This window comes from Mastigoproctus giganteus, chromosome 7 (assembly GCF_048544385.1).
Source record: "Mastigoproctus giganteus isolate SK-2022 chromosome 7, ASM4854438v1, whole genome shotgun sequence".
Classification (NCBI taxonomy): Eukaryota; Metazoa; Arthropoda; class Arachnida; order Uropygi; family Thelyphonidae; genus Mastigoproctus; species Mastigoproctus giganteus.
The window spans coordinates 211,471,802-211,493,744 of record NC_143581.1 but is presented as its reverse complement, the minus strand read 5'-3'; the positions used below and the strand labels follow the sequence as shown (position 1 = coordinate 211,493,744).

The 21,943-nt window shown below is 35.9% G+C and overlaps 1 protein-coding gene across 1 annotated transcript in view; it reads left to right on the top strand.

Annotated features, from left to right (window-relative positions):
• Positions 1-21,943, top strand: part of Ltn1 (E3 ubiquitin-protein ligase listerin) — a 264,614-nt gene that overhangs the window by 227,110 nt on the left and 15,561 nt on the right. Inside the window, exons 25-27 of the mRNA XM_090378100.1 lie at positions 8,886-9,072; positions 14,887-15,076; positions 20,302-20,431. Coding sequence (XP_090234226.1) covers positions 8,886-9,072; positions 14,887-15,076; positions 20,302-20,431 — 507 coding nt within the window. The remainder of the gene's footprint in view (positions 1-8,885; positions 9,073-14,886; positions 15,077-20,301; positions 20,432-21,943) is intronic.

The window sequence follows — 21,943 nt, the reverse complement described above, 5'->3', positions numbered from 1 at the left end:
TAAAAACTCTCAGTTTCCTGCCTTTGAGAATATTATGTAAAATTCCATAATATAGTAACAGTTTCTACAAATGTCCCCCCCCCCACTAAACATAAATGTATACAGAGTTCAGCACTTGTGATTACCTTTTGAATATTACTGAATTGAAGATTCCACAAGAAATCAGCGATTGATGAAAATTTGTTACATATCATGGAAAATTTTTGGCATAGGTTACAAGGTTTCACATTTCCTGCCTTACTTTTTACCAATACAGGTTGCATTATTTATCATTCAAATTTTATTCACAAAAATGTATACACTAAGATTTTTGCTTGATAACTTTTTTAAAGGATAGTGGATGAGCATTAGTAGAGGCATATGATGCAAGAAAGCAAGCTTATATATTAGCATCAGCCAAAAAAAAAAAAAAAAAAAAAAAAAAAGCACCTTTCCGTTCACTCCAAAAGTTTTAGTTTAGCCTTGAATTTATTTAAGCTATCAACTTCCACAACAACAGGTGGAAGTTTGTTCCAGCAATCAACCACCTGCTGGCTAAAGACAAATTTCCGCACATCTATTCTACAACTGCCTTTCCTCAATTTGAATTTATTCCCCCTCAGGTGCGGAATCAGAGCAAGGGGATTTTTTTTTTTTTTTTTTTTTATGAGAACCCCAAACACGAGAGGTATTAGAACCTATAGTACTTACTACCGTGCTTGGGTTGGAGGTTGAGAAGACGAAAGAAGATATTTGTTGATATTGGACTTGAACTTCTGTAGATTGTAATTTTCAGGAAATACGTATGAAAGAAGGTTGTTCCAGAAAACGGCAGTTGAATGAATAAATGAAGAAGATGAAAAGTTGGTTCTGTGGGTTTGTAGTTGGACAGTAAATGGATGTTGGCTGGTGGCGGCACGTGTTCGGACTGTTTTGAAAGAGAGAAAGGGAATTATAGAAGCCAAGTCAGAAGAACAGTGCCCATGGAAGTATCTGTAGAAGAGGCATGCAGCAGAAACAGTGCATCTATGAGAAAGCGAGTGGAGAGACTCTGTTAGAGATGAATCATTAATTAACCTAACTGCCCTCTTCTGAATGGAATCAAGAAGCCTGAGAGAGGTTTTGGGGGCACCACCCCAGATGTGGGAACAATATTCCATGGCAGGGCAGATTTGCGATTTATACAGAGTGAGCAGCTGCTTGGAAGAAAAGTAACGCCGAGAGCGAAAGAGAAAACCAAGTTTTTTAGATGCAGAGGAAGCAATATTTGTAATGTGCTTGTGCCAAGAGAGATTAGAAGTCAGGGTAATCCCCAGAAGAGATATATCATTTTGCCTAGAAATCGGAGTGTCACTAAAGATAAGCATAGGAGCAGAAGAATCCTTTTTGCGAGATATAAGACAGGATTGAGTTTTAGAAGGGTTGAAATCAACTAAGTTATCTTTGCCCCACTGGAGAATTACCTGAAGATCGGCATTTAAGGAATTGGCAGCAGATTTTCGAGAACTTGAAGCTGATTGAGCTGGACAAGGTTTCTCAAAATGGAAAGTTGAATGCAATGTGCTATCATCGGCAAAACTATGGATAGGATTTCCAGTCAATGGAAGAAGGTCATTGATATACAAGAGGAAAAGAGTGGGGGAAAGAACTGAACCTTGGGGGACACCGGCATTAGTGGAGAAGTTAGAAGACAGAGAGCCATCTACCATCACCCTCAGTGAGCGATCAGAGAGAAAACTGGATAACCAATTACTAAAAACAGTTGGCAAACCATAAGATGGAAGCTTGTTTAGAAGACCTTTATGCCAAACACAATCAAAAGCCTTTGAGATGTCAAGAGCAACTACTTGTGTTTCACCGAACCTTTCCATTGAATTAGTCCATAAATGGGTAACATAAGCCAGAATATCACCAGTGGATCGACACTGACGGAATCCATACTGGCGATCGTTGATCAGACGGAAGGTTTCTAGGTAGTTTAAGAGTTGGCGGTTAATTGATTTCTCCATTACTTTAGAAAGAGTAGAAGTAATTGCAATGGGACGATAATTGGTTGGGAGGGATTTGTCACCCTTTTTAGGAACTGGCTGGATATGAGCAAATTTCCAAGCAGAAGGAAAAACACCTTTGGAATAAGAAAGTGAAAAAAGGCGCCAAAGAATAGGAGTAAGTTCAGGAGCACAGGTCTTGAGAACAAGTGGAGAAATACCATCAGGACCTGGAGCTTTCTTAGCATCAAGATTCATCAAAATCCTTCTGATATCCTTTTGACGGAAGACCACAGGAGGCATTGAATGGAGCGTGTTGGGAATGGTAGGAGGTGTTTTACCAAGATCATTAATACATGAGCTCGAAGAAAAATGGGATGCTAGCAGGTCAGCTTTATCCTTGGCTGAAGTAACAACAGAACCATCTGGCTTGGACAGAGGTGGGAGCAGAGATGGGCAAAAGCTGCGGCCAATAGCTTTGGCAAGAGACCAGAATGCTCGGCTACCATTAGGGCAAGAAGCAAGTTTTCTACTCTTAGCCTATTCAAACTCTAGTTTGGACTGATTAATAACCGCTTTACAATTGTTGCGAGCTTTGGTGTAGGCAGAAAATGAAACTGAAGAATTAGAAACAAGCCAATTACGATATGCAACGTTCTTCTCTTGGACAGCCTTAGCACATTTATTGGAAAACCAAGGTTTAGATAAAGGACGAGATTTTGAAGTGGAGTGTGGGATAAAGGATTCAATTCCTGCAAGAATAATTTCACTGACACGATCTGAGCAAACGTTGACATCAGAAGTTTTGAAACAGTAATCAGACCAAGGAAAAGAAGAAAAGAAGTCTCGCAGGTCATCCCATTTTGCATTCTTGTAATGCCAAACAATACGAGGTTGGGAATAGGCATGAGATAAAGGTTCCATTGGAGAAGAGACAATCATCAAGTTGTGATCTGAAGTGCCTAAAGGACCTCTCACTTCAACCTTGTACTTAGAAGGGTTGTTTGTGAGAAAAAGATCAAGCGTATTGGCTGTATGATTAGGATTGTCCGGTATTCTTGTAGGTAAATGAACAATCTGTGCTAGGTCATTAGTAATTGCAAAAGCCTCAGCATCTCGACCTGCTGGGTCGGTGTGACTAGAAAACAGAAGCCAGCTGGAGTTGTGAACGTTAAAATCACCAAGGAAAATTACCTCACTGTTAGGAAAGTTGGACTGGAGAAAGTCAAGTTGCAAAGAGAGGAAGTCAAAGAGCTCCAAGTGATTAGTGGAGTTGGGAGAACGGTAGAGACAACAGATGAATTTTACACAATGAGGTAGAGAGATTTTAAGCCAGAGAAGATCAAAGAGAGGAGATTCCAAATTGCCAAGTCTCTGACAGGGAATATCAGAATGGACATATGCACAAGTACCACCTTTGAGGCGAAAGGAATCATACAGCAAATAATTTGGAAATCTGAGATGAGCAGTAGTTGAATCAACTGATAACTGAGATTCAGTCAGAAAAAGTACATGGGGTTTGGAAGACTGCAAGTGGAATGGACATCGTTGAGATTAGATTGAGATGAGATTCTTGTCATGTTATCCAATATGCTGATAAAACAGAATGGATAGTGTTGTATCTTGTTCCTAATCACAGTCTCCCAGCTTTAAACATCATTCCAAGCTCATTTTGATACATATGCACATTTTGATGTAAAGGTAATTCTATTTTCCAAATAGGATATATAATACAGGGTGTCCGAAAAATAATGATGGGGTTTTATATTAATGTTATGTGACACACAGCAAGCACCATGGCTGGAAAGGTGTCCAAATGAAGTCAATAGGGCAACAAGTTTGTGACAAGTGCCATGTTGCCCATGCAGGCAGTCAGCAGTACACGCAGCGAGACACCCTCTATAATAGCTGTTCAGTGGGACAGTCAGTGGTGTGTCATTTAGTCTGACAATGACTACCACGCAAGAGAAGGCTGCATATGTTTTGTGGTTGGCGGAATGCCAATCCGTAATCAAGGTTCAACATCGGTTCAGATGAGAATATCACAAGGATCCACCACATGAGAACAATATCTGCTGATGGTTTAAACAGTTTAAGGAGACAGGCAGTGTTGAGAAACGTAAACGACCAGGAAGACCACAAACATCGGATGATAACGTGGATGCAATACGGCAATCCTGCATTCGAAGTCCATTTGCCGGCGAAGTCAACAATTGTCTCCCCTGAAATTGACTGTGCACAATGTCGTGTGGAAAAGTCTAAAGCTTTTTCCTTAAAAAATTTTACTCCTGCATGCAATCCACCCCAGTGACAAACTGAGAAGAGTGGAATTCGCTGTGACCATGCTGCAGAGATGCAGTGATGAGCCAGGATTTTTAAATCGCATTGTATTACATACCATATCAGTGGGTATGTAAATTGTCACAACTGCCAGATATGGGCAACCAAAAATACTACTGTGATACGTGAGCACATTAGAGACTCTCCGAAGGTCAGAGTTTGGTGCGGTTTAATGCACAATAGGATTTTTGGACCCTTATTCTTTACAGAATGTACTGTCAACAGCAGTGTGTATCTAGACATTCTGGAGTTTTTTTTTCTTTCCCCAAATCAAGAACAGGGATGAATCTGATCTCATCATCTTTCAACAGGATGGAGCACCTCCACACTTTGCAACGATTGTGCATGATGTGTTAAACGTTCGTTTTCCAGGATGGTGGATTGGACGAAATGGACCCATTCCTTGGCCCCATGAAGCTCGCACCTTACCCCATTGGATTTCTTCCTTTGGGGGTCATGTGAAAACACTGGTTTAACAGTGAAAAGATTCAGAATCTTGTCCATCTGAAGAAAAGAATCACTACAGCAATTGCAAGCATTACTCCGGACGTTCTTGCTCGAGTGTAGACCAGGGTTCATTATCTTTAGATGTGTGCCATGCTGTTAATGGTGCACACCTAGAAAGATTGTGATAATTTTAAGAATCTATGTTACCTATTAACTGTAATAAAAATATTTCACAGCATATTGCATAATGTTTATTACCACATAAACCAACACCAAACCCCACCATTATTTTTCGGACACCCTGTATAAACTTTCTACATTATAAAACCAGTGTAGAGCAAAGCTAAAAAGGATGTATAAATGCATTCGTGCATTTCAGAGTTTAGTGTATGTGTGTGCGTGCGCTTTGTATGAGTATTAACCATTCAGTGAAAGGAAGCCTTAAGACTTTTACTTGCCCAATTAAAAAAAAAATTTAAATAAACTATCTATGACTCACACCTCAATAGGTACCTATCTAGTTGAAGAGTAACCAATTCCCCCAAGCTCTTCACCTCAGCCACCCATAGGTCAACTTATTCCAGTAAATTAGCTACAATAGCTAAAGCTTTGTACAATACAGTCTAAACCTCCTTCTCTGTAATTTGTATTTATGGTCCCCAGTTCTGGAATCATTTATAACAGTAAAAGTTTCACCTTCATTCATTTTACTTATCCCTCTCAGAGCCTTATAAAACCTCAGTTAAGTACCCCCCCCCCCCAAAAAAAGTGCCAGTTGCCAATCTCTGTAGCCCATATAGTCTAAGTCTTTCTTCATACATGTGCACTCAAGTCTCACCAAGCAGGTTGCCCATTTAAAGAAGCTCAGTGTTTTTTTTTTAAGGGCTGCTTCTATACTTGGATAGAGTATTCCAAGTGCAGTCTCACAATTGCCTTATACATTAGGATTATGTCTAAAAGAAAATATTAAATTTTTGCTATCTCTATAAGCAAATGTTCAATAAATCATCAATAGGACACCATTTACCTTCCTTGCTGTCTGTTTACACTGTATCGAGAACATTTTTAGCAAAGCATTTGACTCGGTCCCTAATGAGAACAGGTTGGGATTACTGGTAAGATTCTAAGATGGATTGCTGAGTGGGTGCAGGGCAGAATGGGAAATACACTTGAGGAATAACTCACAACTAAATTATACACTTGGTGGGGTTGAATTAAAAACAGTGGAGGAGGAAAGGGATCTGGAAGTTACAATATGGGCAGCTATGAAGTTTTCTGAACAGTGTAAACAGGCAGCCAGAAAAGCCCATATGTCCCATCGATGATTTATCCTGTAGAGTATAATGTTATCCTGTAGAGATAGAGAGAGGTAATGTAAGACCACATTTGGAATGCTGTGTTCAAGTATGGAAACATCTGAAAAAAGACATTGAGCTTCTTGAAAGGGTCTAAAGATGGGCAACTCGAATGGTGCGATCAGCAAAAGGATGACTGTATGAGGAAAGACTGATTATGTGGATTTAGAGAGCTCGGCAACGAGGCACCTCAGTGGTGACCTGGTTGAGATTTATAAGGCTCTGAGAGAGAGTAGTAAAATAAATGAAGGTGGATTTCTCACTGTTATAAAGAATTACAGAACTAGGGGTCATAAATTCAAATTACAGGGATTAAGGTTTAGATTAGATTGTAGGAAGTTTCTTTTAGCCAGCAAGTCATTGGATTGCTGGAACAATTGCCCTCGCAGGTAGTTGAGCTGTCAAACTGTCAGCCTCATCATTTTGAGGCTGACAGTTTGAATAAATTCAAAGGTGAAACCTGTGTGAGGAAGGAAGCATATAATTTTTATTTTCTTACCTACTTGTTTGGTTTTTTTTTTTTTGGTTTTTTTTTTGCCAGTGCAACAAAAGCCTGTGGCTTCCTTACACTATATGGCAATTGCTATCACTTCATGTCTACCCATACTTTAATCTCCAAAACCCTTTCTTCATCTACTTTTTAAATTCATTTCCACAAAATTATATTGATATGGTGTTGCAATTTCCCAAGAGTAAGTCATTGCATTCTGTTATATAGAAAAACATAGGTGCTGCTTAGCACTGATCATTTCTGCTCTTCTGATAGTCATAACATCATCTGCAAAATTTGACATCATGTTACTATCCCATCATTGTCATTTACGAAAATTAGAAACAACAGTGGCCCCAGTACTGATTCTTTAGGGATCCCTCTTTTTTTACAGGTTTAGTTGAGGAGTAACATTAATCATAACTGTCTGCTCTACTGCCAGACTACAATACATCTAAGAATTTTTGCATGCGATCCAGTATATTCCAGCTTATACATTACCTCTCATGTAGGACCGAATCAGAAATCTTAGAAATTAAGCAGAAGAGAAAAGTAATCTACTGAATTCTTTACCCATACTCAATCCTCTACAATATAATACAATATAATCCATCATGTCTGGGAGGCATCTGCCCTCTGTGACTGCCAGCTGCCAAATTTGTATAGAATATGTAATATTTACATTTTTAATGGCAGTCGCATATTCAACTCATATAATAATTAATTGAATGTCAATTAGTGACTAAAAAATGAACCAAAAAAAGAGAGTATTTGCATATCTACAGTCAACAATTTATACTTGGTGCTTCTTATTAATATATAATGCTTTAATATTACATATATTAAAATTTTTCAAAAAAAAAAAGTCTCCATTTCAGTTTAGCCACTGATCCCATCTTATGTGCAAATATATGACTTAACTTCACAAATATTTTGTGGGACAGTGATCAGGAACAAGTTATGCTTATTATATGTCAACAAAAGTTTTGTGCCCTTATTCACATTTACAAGTTTCCTACATCATTTTAATCAGTCTGTAATGGTTGCCTTAAAGTAACAGGTTCAACAGGAATCTGCTTTTATGTGAAAGTATTTTTGCACTTCTTCAGTTGTGTGAAATAGTTATTTTTGATAAGGCAAAGATAGGGTTTGAGAGGTTAAATCTCTCTCTCTCTCTCTGTGTATATAGTTTTAATGATGTTATTGCTTTAAATTACCATGTAAGACTGAGTGATATGCCTAAGAATGCATTATGGAATTTTAATAATCTCAAAACATGTTTGGTAATCTATTAAATAATATCTAACAAAACTATAAAGTGCTGTGTTATTTGGAATAATTTTTAAATATTTACACATACTAAAGGACACCACTGATTAATGATTTTTATGCAACAGAATGCACCCTGTAATTTGTGTTTTCTTTTATTAACATTCTAACTAAACATGCATGCTCAAGCTTCTTCAAAGAATGGTGATGGCGTATTATACTAAAAGCTGTCTGTCTATTACTTGCTTATATAAGTGTCTGAACGAGCATCTAGCTTTTATAAAACAGTCTTGAAATAATCAGTACTTACATACAGACTTCAAGAAACAAGTTTTTGTTAAACTTGCTAAGCCCTCCTTGCAGACTTGAGCATTGTCAAGTTGATTTGTTCCATAAAAACTAAGTATTTGCAGGAATATCTCATACTATTTCTGTGGACAAGAAATGTCTAAGTCAATGATATATCATAAGTGATAAAGGAAGCATTTTCAGATTTTTAAATGTATATTGATTTTGGAATAAAATATATCCTTCAATAAAGACGCTATCATTTTCATTTAAGCTTAGTGCTATTATTTGCATATATTAAAGGGATTGATCACTACAGAGTAGCAAACCTGTGCACTTGGATGTTCACCCTTTGATTAACATTAAGTGAGTGATCACATCACATTTTGCTATCTATAACTAGCACATATGAAGAATTTCTTTAACTGTGCCAGCAGATTGAAGTAATTTTAATATCTAAGATTAGATATTAGATATTAATAATTAATATCTAATAATTATTTATTTGATGATGCCTTGTGTTTTCCACAAGTAATCAAGTGATATTGTGGTGTACAGTTCCTTCTTAATCACGACTGCTCATAATTTAAGTTTGGATTCACAACATGAATTTTCAACACATCATGTGATAGCAATCAAACCTTCTACTCTTCTATTAACTTTCAGTAAATATGCTAACCATTTAGTTTATTATGATTAATCTAATTTAGTATATTATTGTTTTTGCAGGCCTCCACCAATTGCTATTCGGCAGGCTGTGTGCAACACAAGCCATATCGTGGAGACAATGTTATTAGATATAATTATAGGTGACTGCTGTATTGTTGAACCCTATACAGATAGTTTTACATATTCCATTGCATATCTTCTCTCATGGTTGGAGCTTCTTGAATTTTTTTCTGCAGCATCATCTGAGGTAATTTAATGTCTGAATTTTAATCAAAAATCAGCATTTCAGTAATCTAATTATGAGATTCATTATTTCTCTGTAGTGGATTTTTATAATCATTGAATTAAAATTTTTTGAAAATAAAAGTAAATATTCTTATGTTTAAATAGATTGAACTGTCTTTTGATAAAAAAAGAAAATGTTTTATCATTGCTTCCTTTCTGTTTATGTATATTGAAATTTACATAGAATAGGAAATAAAAATCGGTTATTAATAAAGTTAATATAACATGCATATAAAGTTGAGATTAATTTTACACTAAACCTTAGTCTCTAAAGCGTTTAGGGCATAAGCCTCAAGCTATGGAGGAGTCTAGACTATGTATAAATATGGTGCAAGTGCATCAGAAATACATAGCTATATCTGAATAAATCAGAATATTAGTAAAACGGCATCGTTTTATGTTATATCTCATCCTTCACAACGAGTTGCCATGATATTGCACTACTTCGAATAAGTAATGCTTCACCTAAGGAGAAGATTAATGTTACTTATTCTCAGATGGATACCACCACCCAGACAGCACCGTTTCAGGGCTATTTGGCCCTTCTTCGGTGGGTGGGTAGGTAGGTAGGTACCCGAGTGGTGCTTACTTATTCGAAGTAGTGCAGGCATCACTCGGGTACCTACCCACCCACCGAAGAAGGGCCAAATAGCCCTGAAACGGTGCCGTCCGGTGGTGGTATCCATCTGAGAATAAGTAACATTAGTCTTCTGTTTCGAAGTAGTGCAACACATCACTGGGGGTACCCACCCACCCACCAAAGAAGGGCCAAATAGCCCTGAAATGGTGCCATCTGGGTGGTGGTGGTGGTATCCATCTGAGAATAAGTAACATTAGTCTTCTCCTTAGGCGAAGCGTTACTTACTCGAAGTAGTGCAATATCATGGCAACTCGTTGTGAAGGTATTCACAATATGAGATATAACTTAAAACGATGCCGTTTTACTAATATTCTGATTTATTCAGATATAGCTATGTATTTCTGATGTGCTTGCACTATATTTATACATAGACTAATCCTTAGTGTAAAAATAAAGTAATATAGAAAAATACAAAGTACACTTAGATGCATTTGTTCTTTAACTTAGGAGCCTACAGTGAACTAATTTTAATTGATAAAGTAATCTTACAAGTAAACTACTTGACCATGACATTGTTGATTTTTATGAAATTGTTTTCACGGGATCCTTTCATTGAAAGATGAAAAGGCAGTGTTGCATTTGTTTTGCAAATTTGTGATAATCCCTTAAGAGGAAACACATCATCCAGTGGTTGAGGAACATCTACAATTATAAAATTTAATTTTTAGCTTTCTTTTTTGTTGAATTGGAGAATGTCTCTTATTAATTAGGATTTACATAATTTATCCCAGGAATCCTACCCTTATTCATCTGTTCACTCACCTGTCAGAGATCATTCATTTTTTACTATTTGTATAAGCTCCCAAAATTAGGCAGCATACATGAGCATAAAGAGGAAAAGACCAAACCCTCCAGCACTTTATTAAATATAACAACACAACAAAACAAATGGTTCTCAGTCCCCAGCGGCTTTCACTCTCCCTCTTACGGCAGTGAGAGGATCAGAGTGGAAGCAGAGGGTGCAAAGAATCTCTAGGTACTTGAGATTATTTGAACTTGGCCTGATACAATGTAAGATAACTCATTGGTGAAAATAGGATATTAGAGCGGGAAAAGGAATTAAAAAATGTGAATTGGAATATCATTGGCTGAAACAAGAAGAAGAAATTAATCACTTACACTAAACAGTGAAACACCAATGGAAACAGTGAAAAGAGTGAAGGTGGAGTTGGCTTTCAGTTCCATAAAGATTTTAAAAACAACATTTTTGGAATTCAAAAGTAGATCACCAAGGGTGTTCAAGACTACTACTCGAGATTGCTAAGAGGTTAAAGGTTATAATAATATATGCACCAACTTCAAGTCATGATGAAGAGGTTGAAGAGATGTACACTGAAATTGAGCGACTTCTAGATGAGCAAAAAACTCACTACAGTATTATTAGGGGGGGAACTTCCGTGCTAAGGTCGGAAAGTGAAAAAACAGCAGAGAAATGGAGACTATAGGAAATTTTGGAATTGGTGAAAGAGGTGAAAGACTTGTGGAATTTGGAGAATCTTGAGAAAATCCATAATGAACACTTTTTTCAAGAAAAGGGTGAACAGAAAGTGGACATGGAAGAGCCCAGCCCAAATGGATTAACAGCTAATGAAATTGTTATCCTCTGCAGCCTCACTAACAGAAGATATATTGTGAACAATGTTACCATCTTGAATAAGGTAAATGTTGGAAGTGATCACAGAATGGTAAGATGCACACGATATAAATGTAAGAAAAGAAAGGAAAAATGGACTTGAGTAAATAATACAAAGGTCTTTGAGTTTCTGCAAACCTTTCAGGACCAAGATATCAACAGGGAATACAACAACTTTCTCAAAGTGATAAAGCCCAAGAAACCTATAGGTAAAAAGATTTCCAAAGAAGAAAAAATTAGTCAAGAAACACTTTTCATGATGAACAGAAGATGACAAATGAAGAGCAAGATGACGAGGACAAAATTGAGTATACTGACAAGGACAAAATTGAGTATACTGAGTTATACACAGCCATTAGAAAGTTTCAGAGGACATAAGAAGATTTAACACAAGAAAAGTAGAACAAGCATTAAGGGAAAACAAAGGACTTAAATCAACAGTCATGAGTACTAATACAGAAAGACAAATGATACTGAATCTGAAAAACAGAACTATAAAAAGCAGAGAAGGCATAATTCAAATAGCAGAAGACTACTATAAAGTATTATATAAGGAGCAAGGGAATGATGCCAGCAGTGGGGAAGATAAAACACAAATTAGCAACACATACAACATACCCGATGTCTTTCCTGATGAGGTAAAATGTGCATTGAAAAAAATGAAGAATCAAAAAGCCCCAGGTGAAGATGAAGTTACTGTAGAGTTGTTAAAATTAGGAGGAAGAGACATGACACAAACTGGCAAGACTTCACAAAATACATTATAAAAGGTGTGGTGCCTATGGAGTGCAATAATGCAATCATAATTTTGCTGCATAAGAAAGGAGATAAATTGGAAATTATAGAACAGTTAGCTTGTTGCCCCACAACAAGTTGTTCACAGATAACAGATTAGAAAGAATACTTGATGAGAATCAACCAAAAGAGTAAGCTAGTTTTTGGACAGGATTCTTAACTATGGATCACCTTCATGTAATATCATAGCTAATGGAGAAAGCAAATTAATATAAAACACCATTATGCCTGGCATTTGTGAATTATGAAAAAGCATTTGACTCCATACAGCATAAGGCAATGTTTCGGGCACTGGAAAGACAAGGCATAGACATCCCATACATTATGATTTTGAAGAAAAGATATAAGAACACTACCTCCTTTATGAGATTAGACAAAGACAGTAGCAAATTTAAAATTGAGAAAGGAGTTTGACCAGTAGACACAATATGAGATTAGACAGACAGTAGCAAATTTAAAATTGAGAAAAGAGTTTGACAAGTAGACACAATATCTCTGAAGTTGTTTACTGCTGCCCTTGAAGCTTAGATTGGACTGGTCATAGAAAGGAGATAATGTGAATGGAGAATTTCAAAATCATTTTCAATTTGCAGATAACATTACGATCATAAGCTATGATCCCGAAGAATTACAGGAAAATCTTAATCAGTTATGCAATGTTAGTAAGGATTTTGGACTAAAGATAAATATGGTTAAAATAAAAGCAACAGTGAACAAATATGCCACAGAAAGGGATATAATCATTGAAGCAGCAGAAATTGAAAAGGTGGATTCATATACTTATCTTGGACAAGTCATTAGCTGTAATAACGATAAATGGCTGGAAGTCAACAGAAGAATAAATTTCTATGGATAGCATTCAGGAAATATAGTCACATACTGAGCAGCAATATCCCAATTTATCTGAACTGTAAAATTGCGAACCAATGTATACTCCCCACCATAACTTATGGAAGAGAAGCTGAAAACTACACAGAAAAGAAGGGAATGAATTATATTAGGAATTAGCCTGTTGGATAAGAATAGAAACACATATTAGGCAGCAAACTCAAGTATTCTTTTGAAAACTAGATATCTGAAATGGACTTGGGCAGGACACATAGCTCGAAGACATGATGACAGATGGGCTAAGAAAATAACAGAATGGTACCCAAGAGGAGCTAAAAGAAAACCTTGAAGATAACAATGTAGATGAACAGATGAAATTCAGGTGTTTTTGGGCAATAAACAGTTGGCCATTGCACAAAACAGAAGGAACTGGAAAGTTGCTGGAGAGGCCTTCATCCTGCAGTGGATTGAAAATGGCTGATGATCAGCTAATGAATATATTTCTGTATTCTCTCTATCTTGTGAACTCTTCTGACCCTCTGTGGCCATCTCAGAATATAAACAAAATTTATTTATTTATTTATTTTTATTATGTTGCTACTGGTTAGGTAATGGTTCTTAATGACAGTATAGTGTTTTTTTCCACTTGTCACTGATTTCAAGTAACAGTATCTGGTAGGTTCAAATCCCATCAGGGATTGGAGTAATTCTTAAAGCCATCTTAAATTGAAGCTGTAGTTAACCTATCTTAGGCAGGTGGAATAGTATTTCACCATTGGTTATTCCAAGTAGCTTTTCATTCAAGAAAAAACTTGTTATAGACTTGTGGAAGCATGGTGGAGCACCGTTTCATTGAAAAACAACTGACATCATCATCAGACTGATGCATTAACCATGGATACATGTCAAGATAGATAATTCTTTTTAATTTTTTTCCTCCACAGAAATGAATATAATTCAAAAACAAAAAAAAATTCAAAAATTATTATAAACTTGTTTGTAATACTGTACAAAATACATTTGTCTCAAGGCTGTTATACGTTGAACAGTTTTCCAGAGATTTTCGATGCCCTATATCCTGATATTGTGTAAATTACTTAGCAACAGACCGTTGCTAAGTAGTATCATTTAAACACATTTAACAGAAGGTTTTTGTCATCAAATCATAGCAAGATATGAACTTTTTTCATTATTTTCTTCTATGATAGCATGATGTAACTAATTTTTAAGACCTTGTTTATAAGTGCTTTCGTGAGATTTTTCATTTCAGATTATAGGGATGTTAAGGGCTGCAGTATAAAGCAATGCAATACCTCTAAGTATTGAGTTTAGTGGATTGCATAGATAAGCTGTACAAGATTTTTCAGTAGTTATAAGTGGACATTTCAAGCAACAGCTGTGAGGTTTGGGAGGAGAGGATGATTGTTTACTATGAATAAAGATCAATAAATGCTAATTACAGATAGTTCTTTAATAACATGAGAGCTAAATATTTCAGCTTGAGCATGTCTGAGTGATTAAATATATGGACCACAAAATAGAAATGATGCTATGTTAAAATGTGTTGTGATTTCAGTTTATACACAAAAGTGTTCTTCCAGAATTTAACTGAATGCAGTTAAACTTCCTTGACTTCAAATGCAGAGAACTGGAAAATTCAAGCATTGGATTAAGAAGATTTAAGCTATTGTTTTTTTTTATATGTATGTGTGTTAGGGAAATTTCAGCCAGATTGAGATACACAGAAAAAAAAAATGTATGAGTAGTAGCTGGTATATTTGTTCAAGAAAAAGCATATTGCTGTTTGTTATATTGATTTGATAAAATAATTTCTTTTGTTATGTTTTTTATAACTTGTTTGAAAATATATTTATTTATAGGCACGTTCTGAATATGCCTCTTACTTACACGAATCAGGATTCCTTCATTCTCTGCTATCAATTGTTTTTCGACTTATGCCAGAAAATCCAGTTTTGATAAGTACTGAAAACACCAAACAGTCCCTCTCTCCTAGTAAATCAGGGAATACACAGACAATGTTTACAGTACCTGCTGCTCTTCCTGTAAATGGTATGTAAAAACACTGTTTAATTGTAATTCTATTTTATTCAACATTTGGCTGATACATATTAATTTGAAAATTGATTTGTTCTGTTGGTAAAAATTGGGAATGCAGCTTCTCTAAGAACATTTAAAATATTTCTTCCATAACACTTATGTAATAAAAGTTAAAATCCCATCAGTGTTTCAGAAACTTAGTTTGATTTTTTTTTTTTTTTTTTTTGAGCAAGGCTGAACTAGTCTAGTGGAAGAGCATCATCCCCCAGAGTTTATACTTGTAAACGGACAAACTAACTTTAGAATACACAAGTTATAAATAGTACAAAAGTAATGATAAAGTTTTTGGATAATTGCATTTTCTTGATTTGATAAAATATTGCCTTTACTTTTTGATGTACCCTTATAGTTAGATCACATTTCCTGTGCCTCTGTAGCCGAGTGGTCAGGAGCGGGAGTGCAGTAGCACACGCTCCTTGAGTAGACTGGGGTTCAAGCCCTTGACTGACTGCTAAATACAGTCGGTCTGCCAACCCACACTAGACCAGCTTGGCAGATTATGGTCCATTTCCCTCAACATGAATTGAGGAGGCTTCCATCCTGCAGTGGGTTGATAATGGCTGCAGTTTACCTTTTTTCTTTTCCTGTTCATTTTGCTATTTGAGATTTAGTATTAGCAATGGCCACATGGTACAAGGAAGCCTATGGCTTATTTTTTTGGCTGCATGAGCAAAAAAATAAAATAAAAATAAAATAATAATAATTAATAAGAGAAAAGGAAATAGACAACCTATTTGTTTCCCTCCTCCCATAGGTAATTATCCAGCTGACCTTTGAATTTCCTCAAACTGTCAGCCTCTGCCACCCATGTAGGTAACTTATTCCAGTAATTTATAACTTGCTGGCTAAAATAAAACTTCTTGCAACCCAGTCTAAACATCTACCCCCGTAACTTGAAATTATGGCCCCCCTAGTTCTAGAATCATTTATAACTGTGAAAATTTTGTCCTCGTTCATTTTACTTATGCCTCTCAGAACCTTAAGCACCTCAATCTAGTCTCCTCTAAAGTGGCTAGTTTCCAAGCTCTCAACCCACATATTCGAAGTCTTTCCTCATGTGGATGACCTTTTGCCAATTTCACCAGGCAAGTTACCTGTTTCAAGAAGCACAATGGCTTTCTTTAGGTGGGGTCTCATACTTGAACACAATATTCCAAGAGTGGTCTAACAATAGCTTTATATAATGGGATTAGACGTCCTTATCTCTACTAGCAGTTCGAAAAAATCATCGAAACTAGCAGTTTCCCTGAATCTTTAAGGTATCCTCAATAATACTGGAAAAAACTCTTGCATCTCCTTTGTTTAAATGTATCCCATTTGTACTAAACAGATTTCCTTCTACCTACAAGTGCAGGCCAAGCTGATAGAAATATTCCCCCCTTGCAGAGGCCTTCAAGTCTTGAGTTAATCCATAAGGCTTTCAGCACATAATCCCTCCTATCATGCCTAGGCAGAATTGCAGACACATAGACATTCTGACCTAACTCACGGCATTTCTTCAGCATAGTCCTATATAACAAATTGTCAGATCGTGCTTAATATCATTAGTTTCCACATGAATAATAATACAGGTAGTTCCCAACTTTACGAGTTAATTCATTCCTAGCACGCACGCACGCTCGTAATGCCGGAATTTTTTCCCCATAGACATAATGTTAAAAACAGGGATTACATTCTCAACAATGATTAATTTATCCAAAGAAATGAAAACATAGCCTGTAAAATCAAGCAAATAATTTAAAGAAATTATTTATGACTTACGAATGTTAAAGATTGTTTATTCTTCATCATCATCGACTAAATGCACACTCGTTGATCACTCATTAGTTTGTTGCACAAGGAGTTGTCTTCAGAAATGCTTCAATAGGTGTTTGTTTCCAAGATAATCTCTTCGCTTATCTTTTCTTTATAAATTTCACGATGGTATGCATAAGCATTTTTTTAACAGCACAAACAAATTGCAACTAACTAACACGATTCATGCAGAGTAACAAGTTTACGAAGCTTAAAAAAAAGGAATGAAGAGAAGATTCTGAAATTCATTCATGTTTTTTATATGATTGAAGATTCCAGTGAAGGGGAACACATTTCACCATAATAATGTAAAAATCCACACAATTCCAGCTATCAGTATTTTTTCAAATTCAGTAACATTGAGTTTACTACCTGTTTATAATTAATTGCACTAACAGAAAAGCCTAATAAACTGGAAAGTGCAAATTGTTTTTGTTTTATGGTCGTGAACTCCAGAAATGTGCTTTAGAAAAATATCACAAAGGTGTTCAAAATTGATTCTTATAACAGAACATATGCTAATGATGAAAATATAGTGCGTTTTAATTATTTGAACTGGTAACTAATACAATTTGCATTATAAAAATGACCTTATAAATAGTAATAAAGCGAAAATTTCGACTTCCGAGGTCTTGAAATGAATAACTAGAAAACAATGTGTTATTTTGTTCACATTACGAAATTTTCACGATATGATAGTGTCTCTGGAATGGATTAATATCGTAATGCGGTGTATTGTATAGCTATGCACATGGTTTGAATTGCAGTATTTATGAATGTTTAACATTAATTTTTTGCAATTTTTGTTGACACTTGATACTTGGGGAAAAAAAAAAAAAAAAAAAAAAAATTTTTTTTAAACCCAGGAACTCAAAGCGGGAACTGCCTGTATTCTCTTAACCCCCCCCCCCATAAAATCTGAAGGTCTGTTGGTGACATCATTAATAGTTGCTTCCAGTAGACATACCCTGGTTCTAGTCCACCTATCCTTAATCCAAAAAAAAAATTTCTCGTTTCCCTGACAGTGGAATCTCCTAATAGAACTAAGTCCTTTTGAACCACAGTAATTTGCACTTGGTTATTCTTGTCTGGGGCCTGAATCAGGAGTGCATCACTTGGTAGGTTACTAGAGTCTTGAGTCCCTGATGAGCTCCCAGTTACATTATTCTTAAGGGCAAGCACCCATTTTTTTCAGTGACTCAAATTGTTTTAGTAATGCACCACAAATTTTAATTTAAGATCGGTACACTCCTAACAACAGTGACAAAGAAAAGACTCACCAGGTGAGCTATGATTATCCACTAGGTCGACCTTGGAATTCATTGACAGGTGTAAGTTGAACACTGCAGAGAACTCATTGAGGCCGCTGAAAGCAAACCCAACTTCCTGCATTTGATCATTACGGGTGATGAGACATGTTTTCAGTATGACCCTGCAATGAAACGACAAAGTGCAGAGTGGAAGACTGCAAACTCTCCCAAAGCCAAAAAAAAAGTTCACCAAAAAAGGTCAAAAATCAAAACCATGCTCATCATTTTCTATAATTACAGGAGAATTTTACACAAACAGTTCATGCCCAATGGCCAAAATGTTACTGCTGCCTATCTGAATATTTTGAAACTTTTGTTGCAGCAAATCCATAGTGTGCTGCTTCAGCACAGAGAAGACAGCAGTTGGTTCCTCTTGCATGACAATGCACCAAGCCACCAGCTCAATTTATCATCTGTAACATGGATGAGAAATTGAGCCACTTACAACAGTTTCTGACTTTATTTGCAGTATGCTTGTACAACAATTCTTGTACAGACATACTGTGAAATGGATACAATTGCTGTTCATGTAATGTCTGCCATACACTTGCCAATGAAACATTTACATTACCTGAAAACCTTCTGGTACTTTTGGCAGGAGATACTTGAGCAGAGAAAAGTATTTGCTCTTCAAAATTTTCAATTTTTGAAATCTCCTTCTACCAGTGTGTTACTGCATGGTTTCATCATACATGTTTCTCTAGGTTGCCTTGCCACAACAGCCAATTTTTTTTCAAATTGGTACTCATCAAGTTGGATTTTCAGTGCATTTGTGAACAGCAGCTATGGAATTCTTACAAACCTCATGATAAATTAAAATAATCAGTTACTTGAAACTCAAGTAACAAACACATTGACATTGGTATTGTCAATGTTTCTGTTAAAGCCTGTTTTACAGTCATATTTTTATGACAAAAATTTGGACATAAATGTTTTTTTACTATTTTTACATGGTTTTGCAATTTATGATTAATGTTTAATATCTTGGAAATAAAGATCTTTGGAGCATATGTTTATAGGAACTTTTTTTAGTTGTAGAATATGCTCCTGCATTTGTTCTGTACAATTTTGAAAAACCCTATACATCAGATATTATTTCTTTCTTGTATACTCAATGGAGTGGTAAAGTGATTTGGTGAGATAAAGGTGGAATTGATAACTTATGAAACTTAACTATAATATCTATTTTATTGAAATACCGAAGACTGGAAGGCCTCTTGCCAATGAGTAAGTAAAATTTGAGCATGTGAATGATGTATGAAAAAAAAAATGAGTGTACAGCTTATACCCACTGTGACCAATAAGCGACATTAGTTTATGAAATATATGCCAAAATTTTATAATGCAGTTGTATTAGTGATTTCCATTTGGCATCTTGTTTCTGTAAAACTTGTTATTCTAAATAAATCTATGTTAGTCATCATTTCTATGTAAAGGTCTATTTGCAGAAAAGAAATTCTGCATTATAGTACTATAATTGATTTAAGCATTATACTGTGATAGATATGCAGTGCTTGCCACATAATGTCACACTTTTATTGTAAAATAGATACAATAACAGTCTGGGCACTAAATGATGAAGAAGAATAAGGCAGAGTAGAATAGGAAGAAGGTCAGTAAAAAACAGTTATCCTTTATAATTGCTCTCCAAACTGTACCATGAAGTTGCTCTTAAGATGCAGTTAAAGGATAATTAATTTACATGTTAATATCAATAATTCAAATTGGTTCTTGTTTTCTTAGGTACTTATCTTATACATACTGTATGATGTGTATCCCAGTAAACATCACAACTGGCAACAGTTCTGATGCTTGAAATAGGTTGATATAAAGTCCAGGAAACCAAATGGTAAGAGCACTGAGCATCAGTTGCTGAATGTATTATCATCTTAATACTAGTCCTTGCAAAGGCAGGACTAGTATTGCTTACTAACAGGAAAACATACTCATCCTACAAAGACTTTATATTTAAAATGTAAAAATTATAACTGTAAGTCAAATAATGAAAAATAAATATGAAATCCTGGAATGTATGTTTATGTAATTTAATTCGACTGAAAAATATCTTGTTAGAGCCAGAAACCTCTGCTGATGTCCAGCATGTGGCTTGTCAAGTGTATTTGAGTGCCCTAAAGAAAGTGCCTGCACTTGTAAGACAGTGGTGGAATAACCAGGACAAAAGGACAGCTGACATAGTTAACAGGTAAACAAAATTTATCAAATTGGAAAAATTTTACATATTGTAAAATATTTATCTCTAATAGTTTTAAAATGTCATGTTATTTTATTCTGTGACTGTTCAAAAAGGATGTTATAATCCTTCATTAATTCATTGAAGGAAATTCCTTCATAAATTTGTAATCCTCCAATAATTTTATTTCATTTGTCTCGTCATGTGTGCATAAGATAGCTTTCATTTGAAAGAAGTTTATGAAGCACCAATTGACCAATGGGAACCATTTCTTAATTTTTTTAAAGGTGCTATGGTGGTAACTCCGAAACCTTCATCTGTGTTTCACGATATCTAAAATTATACAAAATTTCAAAGCATGAACAAAATGCATTATGGTGTAACTCAGGCAAGGAACCCAAAAAAAAAAAAAAAAAAAAAAAAAAAATAGAAGAGAAAATCAGATACTAGTTAATAGCATAGTTTCAACAGCAGTAATATTGCTGTAACATCATGAACAGCACATTCTGCTGTCACAAGCAACATACATTCCAAAAAAATTCCGTAGTAGAAATGTGCTATATAGCAGCATGCATCTTTCATGTAATAAATAAATAAATAAATCTTTATTGTGAAGTACAGCACAATATCCCATCACGGCGACGAGTGCCAGGGGTTCACATATAGATAACATAAGTACAAATTCAAATGGCTACAAAATATAGTGAACACATACAAAAGGCTACAAAATACAGATTACAAATGCAAAAAGAAATACAAATACATCATAAAAACAAGGAGCTGAACACAAATAAAGAAAAACAAATACAACTTGGCAGTGATTCAGGTTTCAAGAGCTTTGATAAAGTTGTGTCTGTCCTTTTTACTTATTATGGTGTCGATTTCGGCGTCCACACGGTTGAGGACAGCGAGCATCTGCTTGGGCAGAAATCTTTCGGTGAATACAAGCCTGTTGTGGTGAGCCACAAGTGCTGGTACCGACCTTAGGCTTGGCTGTGGAATCCTCCAAGAGCAAGCATTCCAAATATTTGGAGATGATATTTGGCCTGAGATGAGTTTGGCTGTGAAGACCAGCCTCTTTTCAACGATCAGGAACTTCAACCTCGGGATGTCGAGTGCTTGTGCCATCATGGTAGTTGTGGTAGCGGGAGGTAGCCGAAGCTTGTTATTCGCCCATTTCAGTAGCCAGTATTCAGCAGTGTACACCCGCTTAAGGTTTGTATGTCCAGCAGAGGCCCATATTTCTGCACCATAGAGAATGGCAGGGTAGACGGTGGAGGTGATGAACCTTTTAACAGTGGCAGGATGTCAGATGTGTAGCAGCTGCTGCTTTGAGATCCACCGTAGACGAGAAAATCTGTTACTGAGTTTGTCGATCTGGTTGACAAAGGACATCTTTTGGTCAAACAGAACGCCAAGGTCTGTGTGCGAGGGTACGTTTGGTATTCGTACCCCTGCGAGTGAAACGTTGAGTACTGTCGGCATGGATTTAAGGGAGAATATAACCTGAGCAGACTTCAGAGG